The sequence below is a fragment of the Centropristis striata genome, chromosome 10 (genome assembly GCF_030273125.1).
Source record: "Centropristis striata isolate RG_2023a ecotype Rhode Island chromosome 10, C.striata_1.0, whole genome shotgun sequence".
NCBI lineage: Eukaryota > Metazoa > Chordata > Actinopteri > Perciformes > Serranidae > Centropristis > Centropristis striata.
The window spans coordinates 37,756,525-37,766,524 of NC_081526.1; the positions used below are offsets into that span (position 1 = coordinate 37,756,525).

Genomic DNA, 10,000 nt, shown 5'->3' on the forward strand with positions numbered 1-10,000 from the left:
CCAAAGACTTGTTTTATTCTAACTAAAATGGTACTGGGAGAACAAAGAAGTGTTCATGAGCTTCAAATGTTAATGTGGAAACAACATGGACGCTACAAAGAAGATGTGTTGTTGTTTTTATTAATCAGAGAGTTTAAACATCATGTTGATCGATGTTTCAACGAGCAGAGAAAGAAGTTAAGGAAACTATTTTGTCTGATTATTCCAACACCACATAAATGCAAAAGCTCTTTCTCCTGCAGAAACTACTACACTACCGGTCAAAAGTTTTAGAACACCCCAATTTTTCCAGTTTTTTATTGAAATTCAAGCAGTTCAAGTCAAATGAACAGCTTGAAAGGGTCCAAAGGTAAGTGGTGAACTGCCAGAGGTAAATAAAAAAAGGTAAGCTTAACCAAAACTGAAAAATAATGTACATTTCAGAATTATACAAGTAGGCCTTTTTCAGGGAACAAGAAATGGGTTAACAACTTAACTCTATGGAGCCTTGGGCTATTTTGTCCATTTTTGAATTCTTTTCATGTCTTTGTAAGTCATTTTGTGTCTTTTTTTAGTCATTTTATTTCTTTTTTTAGTCATTTTGTGTCTTTTTTTAGTCATTTTGTGTCTTTCGGTGTCTTTTTTGGTCGTTTTGTTTCTTTTTTTGGTCATTTTGTGTCTTTTTTTAGTCATTTTGTGTCTTTTGGTGTCTTTTTTTGTCATTTTGTGTCTTTTTTTGGTCATTTTGTGTCTTTTTTTAGTCCTTTAGTCCAACATAAAATGTGATTTTGAATCTTTTTTTTACTTTCAAAACACTATCATGCTCAATAAAGAATTTTAAATGTTGCAAATGTGCATTCATTTCAGAGTACACTGAGACATTAAACTGCATCATTTTCAATTAAATTCTGGAAATGTTAGATGTCCAGTGAGCTGCTGACCTGCAGCACTGACCCTCAGACGTGGCACTGACACAATGCTCTCTCTCTCTTTCTCTCTCTCTCTCTCTCTCACTGACCACTGTTAGCTGTTGTAAAGTACAGGTCTGCTCCCATTCATTCTATAAAAGCCTTCAGACCCTTATAATTGAAATAAACAATATCTCCCAGTTAATTACTGGGCTAAAGCTAATTAAAGAAAGGCCGTGTTCCTCGGCGGGGACTTTAAATACACCGCTGGGACACAAGAATGCAGGACACAATTCAAACAGGGAGAAAATAGCTGGGACTCTGTGTAATTTTGGTCGTGGACCGCAGGGGAAAAAATGTATAATTTAAGCCAGAAATTATTCATTTAACATAAACGCTTGTTTTAAAAAACAAAAAGTATTCATTTGAGGGGAGCTGAGGGGAAAGTGTGTGTCCGTGTTCTGTCTGTGATGCTGCAGGAGTGAAACGGGTTAAAAAGACGCTACAACTGTGTAAAAAAAACTGTGTTTGTGCTCACACAGAGTCAGAGTTGTGCTGGTGATGTCCTGCTCACTGCTGCCTTTGAAGCCCTTGGTGTGAAGCTTTTAGAGGGGAGTGCATTGATGTGGACAGACAGACAGACAGACAGACAGACAGACAGACAGGGACCTCCCCTGGTACTTGGCACAAACATGGAGGCTAAAAGTGCTGCTAATGGCATTCATCTGCAAACCGGAGCAGCAAACACTCGCCGCTATTTCCAGCCATCACTGTGGGATAATGTGCATCTGTGTGTTGTTTAGTTCTCTAACTCGCTCTAACAGCCTGTCAATTTCACTTCTGAATGAAACACATCTGCAGCATGTATACTACCGGTCAAAAGTTTTAGAACACCCCAATTTTTCCAGTTTTTTATTGAAATTCAAGCAGTTCAAGTCAAATGAACAGCTTGAAAGGGTCCAAAGGTAAGTGGTGAACTGCCAGAGGTAAATAAAAAAAGGTAAGCTTAACCAAAACTGGAAAATAATGTACATTTCAGAATTATACAAGTAGGCCTTTTTCAGGGAACAAGAAATGGGTTAACAACTTAACTCTATGGAGTCTTGGGCTATTTTGTCCATTTTTGAATTCTTTTCATGTCTTTGTTAGTCGTTTTGTGTCTTTTTTTGGTCATTTTGTGTCTTTTTAAGTCATTTTGTGTATTTTGGTGTCTTTTTTTGGTCATTTTGTGTCTTTTTTTAGTCATTTTGTGTCTTTTTTTAGTCATTTTGTATCTTTTGGTGTCTTTTTAGTCATTTTATGTCTTTTTTTTGGTCATTTTGTGTCTTTTTTTGGTCATTGTGTGTCTTTTGGTGTCTTTTTTTGTCATTTTGTGTCTTTTTTTAGTCCTTTAGTCCAACATAAAATGTGATTTTGAATCTTTTTTTTACTTTCAAAACACTATCATGCTTAATAAAGAATTTTAAATGTTTCAAATGTGCATTCATTTCAGAGTACACTGAGACATTAAACTGCATACTTTTCAATTAAATTCTGGAAAAGTTGGTGTGTTCTAAAACTTTTGACCGGTAGTGTATATGTATAAACTGTTTCTCTGGAAGGAGCAGGAATAGTGAGACATTTGCATAATTTGCATCCAGAGATGAAGCGATGGTGACCTCTTTAAAGGTGTATATAACAGTAAGCAAATATTTGCCCTGCGGTGCAGTGATGGTGTTCTGAGAATGAAGTCAGATGTAATCAAGCTTCTCTCTTTTTTGTTGTGGTTTCCTGAAGGGAACCGTTCTGAACCGAGAGACCGAAAAATCACGATACGACCTCCACCGATCTGGTGTCAGCTCAGGTGAAAAGTTTGCAGAAGCTGCATAGAAATATTAAAGACTGGTGTTGTAGATCTGGCTTGTTTTTACATTGTTGCTGGACTGCATTTCTTTTTTTTTTGGTTGTTTGTTTAAAAAAAAAAAAAAAAGACTGGGCAGATACTGATAAATGCTCAATTTTTCCATTTGTATTGAAATTCAAGCTGTTCATTTGACTTGAACTGCTTGAATTTCAAAGGGTACAAAGGTAAGTGGTGAACTGCCAGAGGTAAATAAAAAAAGGTAAGCTTAACCAAAACTGGAAAATAATGTACATTTCAGAATTATACAAGTAGGCCTTTTTCAGGGAACAAGAAATGGGTTAACAACTTAACTCTATGGAGTCTTGGGCTATTTTGTCCATTTTTGAATTCTTTTCATGTCTTTGTAAGTCATTTTGTGTCTTTTTTTTGGTCATTTTGTGTCTTTTTTAGTCCTTTAGTTCAACATAAAATATGATTTTGAATCTTTTTTTTACTGTCAAAACACTATCATGCTCAATAAAGAATTTTAAATGTTGCAAATGTGCATTAATTTCAGAGTACACTGACACATTAAACTGCATCATTTTCAATTAAATTCTGGAAAAGTTGGTGTGTTCTAAAACTTTTGACCAGTAGTGTATTTGTTTGTATTTGTCTGGCATAAACATCAATAAAAATTTATTTTTTTAAAAAAGAAGTATTAAAGACTCAAACAGGAACATCACCAGCTTTGAGACAGTGTGAAGGGAGAGACGAAGTAAGAAGAAATAGGTTGATTATGAACGACAGGTAGCGTAACGATACATCAATATCTCGATTCATCTGTGAAAAGATGCATCTGTTTTGTTTTGAAAAGTAAGCTTTAAGTTAGTCTTTAAGTTAGCTTATAAAAGACATTTGCACTTAAATGCAACATGGCACTCTGTAGTGAACAGAAGATCTATTTTTATTCTTTGTATTCAAAAAGAACGGATTGTTTTTCATATAACATCTTGAAAAGCTCAGAAATAAAATGGTTAAATCATATTTTAGTTGCTTTTTATGAGTTGGTATAAATGGAACAGGTTGTGTTACAGGATATTATCTCATATTGATCTCTGACTCTTGAATCAAAGTCGTACAGCAGCAGTAATTCTGATATCTGCAAATATCGGATCGTGATCAAACCTGCAGTATACTCCCTAATAGGCCCATTAAAGAAAACATCAGGAGACGGGATACTGAACTGTTTTTTTTATTCCTTTGAGCACCGATGAACTTAACTTTACCAGCACCGTCTTAGTTTTCCACTGATCTGATAATATCTGTCCATCTGTTTTCCCCAAAAAATAAAAAATAAAAATAAATCAATACCTGTCAGATCACGAGTGTCCCTCACTCAACCATGAAATGTGAAGAAACACAGTCGAACATTCGTAGCCACAATAAAAAAATGTTTTTATATAATTAAATAAGTTACCAACAATTCAGATGAAACAATCCGTCTCTCATCATTGAGTTTGAATTGAATTAAGGAGCCTCCTCGTCAATTCTGTCAGTTATAGCAAACAACAGAAAATTGTCTAAAAGCTGAACAAAGTTTTTATAAGAAAAAAAAATCTGTTTTTTAGAGGACAAAAGTAGAAATAGGTGTGAAACATCAGCAGTGAGAAGGAAAACTGTGATAGTGACACTCAGCATTTTGCCACCAAGTCATCTCCAAATGTCAATTTTAGACTAACTGTATTTCTGAAGTTAAACGACAGCATTTTCTCGAACTCGAGGTAACTTGTGCAAATCATTTGACAGGTTTAAATCTAATGTTTTCAGCAAGATACGGGCATTTTGATATCTCTTGAGCGATTATGGTTTTCAGGAAATGCAGCAAATCACACAAAGAACCCAGCACCTTTAAAGATAAATGTAACGCTCCCTGACGCCGAGGTGTCAAACTGATCCATGAAAGGCTTCAGGAGTCACCTGACTCACCTGAGCTCTCTTCACATGGCTAATTTACTGTTTTAGGTGTTTTCCTGCTCGGTTGGACCAATAACCTGCAGCCACACTAGTTTAACACTCTGATCTAAATATAACCAGAGATTTAACATCTCCCCTTGCTGCAGAGATGTGCAGGTGTACTGCAGCAAACCTGGTCTCACAGGAATCCGTGGAATAGCCACGGAATAACACAAATTTCCGTGAAACTGACACGGATTTCTCTACAATGCAAGTTAATGACAGTCATATCCAGTGGCTATTCCATGGATATTTGTTCCTATTGGTTTGTTCCAAGTCACGTGACTTTCAAGGTCCCGGCGGTCAGAACAAAAAACATGGCGGACAGTTCTCTCATTTTTAGTGAAAAAAATCAATATTTTGACTTAGTTTCTGCATAAAAATGGATTTTGATCACATTTCTAGTGAGAAATATATGTTTTATTTTCTAAATCTTCACTCAGTGAATGTACATAATCACTTTGTATGTTGGAACAGCCACGGGATATGACTGTCATTAACTTGCATTGTAGCCAAATCCGTGTCAGTTTCACGGAAATTTGAGTGATTCCGTGGCTATTTCACGGATTTTGAGTTAAGCAAATCCGTGGCTATTTCACGGATTCCTGTGAGACCAGGTGTGACATCATGTGTAGGCATGGTCTAAAGGTGCAACAGGCTTAAAACTTTAAACCGAGGCAGAGAAACACTCCATTCAGGCCGTGTTTTAAGTTTCTCTTTAACGCTTTTGCATTTGTGTCGCTTACAACTCAGATTATTAGACTAAAGGTTTAACTTTGAGTCAGATTAGTAGCTGCTCGCTCAGGTTGAGAGAGTGCACGGCGTGTTTCAGGTGAGCTGCTGGCTGATAAGAGCTGCTGGCCTTGAGGCAGTAAAGGGATTACCTACAGCAGTTTGTTTATGACACACACACACACACACACACACACGGCAAAAAATATCTGCACATTCATGGTTCTGGAGCCTTATTTCGAACGAAACCTGGTATAGAAGACACACACACACACACAGACACACACAGACACACACACACACACACAGACACACACACACACACACACACACACAGACACACACACACAGACACACACACACACACACACACACACACACACACACACACACGCACACACACGCACACACAGCAAAAATATCTGCACATTCATGGTTCTGGAGCCTTATTTCGAACGAAACCTGGTGTAGAAGAGACACACACAGACACAGACACAGACACACACACACACACACAGACACAGACACAGACACACACACACACACACACACACACACACACACACACACACACACACAGACACACACACACACACACACACACGGCAAAAATATCTGCACATTCATGGATCTGGAGCCTTAATTCGAACGAAACCTGGTGTAGAAGACACACACACACACACACACACAAACACACACACACACAGACACAGACACAGACACACACAGACACACACACACACACACACACACACACACACACGGCAAAAATATCTGCACATTCATGGATCTGGAGCCTTAATTCGAACGAAACCTGGTGTAGAAGACACACACACACACACACACACACACACACACACACACACACTCACACACTCACATACTCACACACACACACAGACACACACGCACACAGACACACACACGGCAAAAATATCTGCACATTCATGGTTCTGGAGCCTTATTTCGAACGAAACCTGGTGTAGAAGACACACACACACACACACACACACACACACACACACACACACACACACACACACACACACAGACACACTGAGATGTCAAACAGATGGGGATCTCCCACCACTTGCAGTCTCTCGCAATAGCCTCTCTGCTCGATGTCACTCTGTTGTTACCATTTTATATTTCAATGTGAGGCAACTTCCCCAGATGGCATTTTCTGCATACTTGAGAAAAGACAGCAGTAAATGACACTGTCCTGCTGCAGATCACTTCCATGTGTGCAACAATAAATTACAGAGTTTTTCTTTTCCTCTGCTTCATAAACATTCTCACACATATTGTACACACACACACACACAGACACAATGTATTTTAGCCGTGCGGAGACATTCCTGTCCGGCTCTTTGTTGTGTCTTTAATGACTCTAACAGGCTCTGTCTGTGTCTTAGTTGTGTTTTTGAAGCATTCTTGTGCTTATTACCACTGTAACAGCGGAGCGTCTGCTCTAAATAGACAAGCTCACATCCAGTTTGGTGCTCAGGCCGCTGATTAGAGGGAGTGTCCTGACCCCTGAGCTGCTCAGTATTTATTTCTGAGTCAGGAGCACCACAGTTTACACAGCGAGACACTCAGAGGTCGGAAAATCATGACGATTAATAACGGCCTCGACTAAATCCTCCTCATACTAACAAAAAGCGGCAGCTCGACCTCAAATATTTAACTCTCCAACTGAACCCCAACAAGCCGTTTTTTGCTCTTTTACATTTCACTCCCTGTGTCCTTGTATTTCACTGCAATATATTAAATATATTTATATCTATAAGTCCTGCAGCTCTATGGAATCAGCACAATCATGGCTAGAAGTGGGAACAACTCAAAGCAGTACACAGTTATTGTACCATACCATATCATAAAAAGCATGAGGAATTTATCAGAAAAGCTGAGTGAAGTCTGTTTGATAAGTTAATTTACATTTTAAATGACTAATGGTCTGACAAATAAAGTCTTTGACCCCTTGGTGGCCAACCTATCTAGAATGATGCAGAGAAGATATTGATATTTAATGAAACTAAAGATCGAAGGAATCTGTCGGTGAAATAAAGTTAGACGACTTTCTAGCCAGGAAAAAAAACTGACATGGCGATCATCAAAGTGGCCCTTTGACCTCTGACCTCAAGTCATATGGATGAAAACGAGCTCTATGTTCCTACAAGTCTCTACTTTACAGACATGCCCACTTTATTGGAATCGCATTTAGTTTAAGGCAAAAAAATTGTTTTTCATGCATTAAATGATTAAGTGTTATTTTCGTTGGAATCTACCACTTTAACCACACATCCCACATGTTTAAAACTGAGTGGAGCGACATAGTTCCATGTGTGGGCATAAAAAAATGTGTTAAAAAATTACACTGCGCCTGAGAGATGTTTTCTGGGTTAGTTCTGGATTACAGCTGCAGCTTTAACACGTGGTTAACGTTGTAAAATGGACACAGTTTGGTTAGGTGTAGGCAGTGACAGACTGAGTGACAGTCATGCGTTCGACCACACATTTTTGTGAAACTTAATAAAAACATAATCTGTAAGTTTTTGGAGAGCAGGCTGTCACGCACTTGATGCCGCCCACCAAATGAATGATTACTAATATGTTGCGATTTATTTTATTTTCTTATTTTATTTATTTTTCTCTGCTATATCTGTAGCCGGATGATTCTTCCTTTTAAATGTTCTCTAATGAAATGATAAATTATAAGTGTAAACAGCTGATATTCACACTATAGACATCTGAATTAATGATTTTTGCAGTATAACATTTGTCGGGTAAATATGAATGTAGAATTTTTAACAGTATTGCATGTATGTATTAATTGAGTTTGTTATTGTTTTTCTTGTATGTACTGTTTTTGTTTATGTTGTTTGTATGTCATGTTCTATGTCTTTTTAGGGACCCAGGAAGACTAGCAGTCGCCAAGGCCTCAGCTAATGGGGATCCATTCAATAAACAAATAAACAATGTGACACTCTCAGAACTTAGAAGTGATCCTTCTAAGTTTAAAAGTTTAACGGCCGTTTTTTTGTCATCCAATGGATTCGGGCGTGGTTAACACATTGAGTAGTAGTTTTTGGTAATTTTCAGTTACATATTATCAACATGTAATGTGTTAAAATGACACAATTTGTGTGTTAAAATGGCTAAATTTGTGTGTGCATGTGTTGTACCTGAGCACACTCACTACATGTGTTAAAATTCTGCACAACATGTGTCATATTTAATCTCTTTTTGCAGTGCAGGAGTTCCCAACGTTTCCTCCTACACACCTGTGTGCAAGATTTGATAAAGTTTGCATAAGCCTTTCTAGACAGCAGAGATGAGAGAGCATGTGACTGACCGTGGGCCTGAGCCGCCGAGCTGTGGGAGTATCCGAGGGCGAGCAGCGCCGTCTCCACCAGCTGAGAGAAGAGGATGTCCTTCCTCACCAGGACAAACTCTGCATGCTCCTCTCGGCCCTCACACGCCTCCGTCTGCTGCACGCCTCCGTCTGTCTGCTCCACCACGCAGAAGACGGGAATCATCAGACCTGGAGAGGAAGAAATGAAAAAGGGAGAAAAAAAAGAAAGAAGAAGAAGATTCTTTTTTAATGTCTGGCTTTTATTGTGTGTGATCACAACACAGTTTCTCCCCGGCAGACACTCACATGTGGAGCACATTTACTGCGGGTCAGGCTTGTAATCACTTCAGCCTTTTCCTTTTACTCTGTTGAATGTTGCTACACCTCAAGTTCTCAATCAAGCCTCAATGTAAAACAAATGATACGTGTTGCTATATGGACTGGAACAATGAGGCCGGCTGTGTGCAGGACTCCCCTTTATCTGATATGCAAAAGTTAAACAAATGTAGAAAAAGAGCTGCACTGACAACTCGTACTTTCATTAGCGTATTAAAAAACATTATAAATAATAATTTAACGAGAATTTAAAGCAGATATGGTGCATAACATGAATGTTAGCATGGTTTATAGATGTTAATACAGAGGTTATATAAGTTTACAGGAGACTGAGAGGCTTCCTGTGAGATGCAAATTCAGGCCAGGTGAGAAAGCAAACCAGATTCTTGAGAAGAGCTGAGCAATTTGCATGAAACACACACTCACACTAACACACACACACACACACACACACACGTACACACACACACAGACCTTGACATACTTTTAACATTTTTACATATTTCTTTGAACCACTTCACAGCAACAGATGTGGAAGTGAAAACATTTTGAAGGATTATAATAAGCTTAATAACGGAAATAAATGTGAGTAAATACAGATTGTTTTTTGTATTCTAAGCATGGCTCATGGTGAAGCTTCAGCAGGCTGAGACTCTCTGACCGTAAAGACAAAACAAGTCTCATCATTGCTTTAAAAACAACTCAAATGAGCGATGAGCTCATGTCAATATTGTTTTCAGAGCCTTCATGAAGAGTTATTCATTGTGACCGGTCAGTGCTGTGGTTAAAGCTTGATTTGGTTTATGCAAAAGGAATAAAAGAAAAAGAAACAGCTGACACCAAAACTTTCTC

The 10,000-nt window shown here is 38.3% G+C and overlaps 1 protein-coding gene across 1 annotated transcript in view; it reads right to left on the minus strand.

Moving 5' to 3' along the window:
- satb2 (SATB homeobox 2) overlaps nt 1–10,000 on the minus strand; it is a 63,931-nt gene that overhangs the window by 45,355 nt on the left and 8,576 nt on the right. Inside the window, exon 2 of the mRNA XM_059342399.1 lies at nt 8,813–9,001. Coding sequence (XP_059198382.1) covers nt 8,813–9,001 — 189 coding nt within the window. The remainder of the gene's footprint in view (nt 1–8,812; nt 9,002–10,000) is intronic.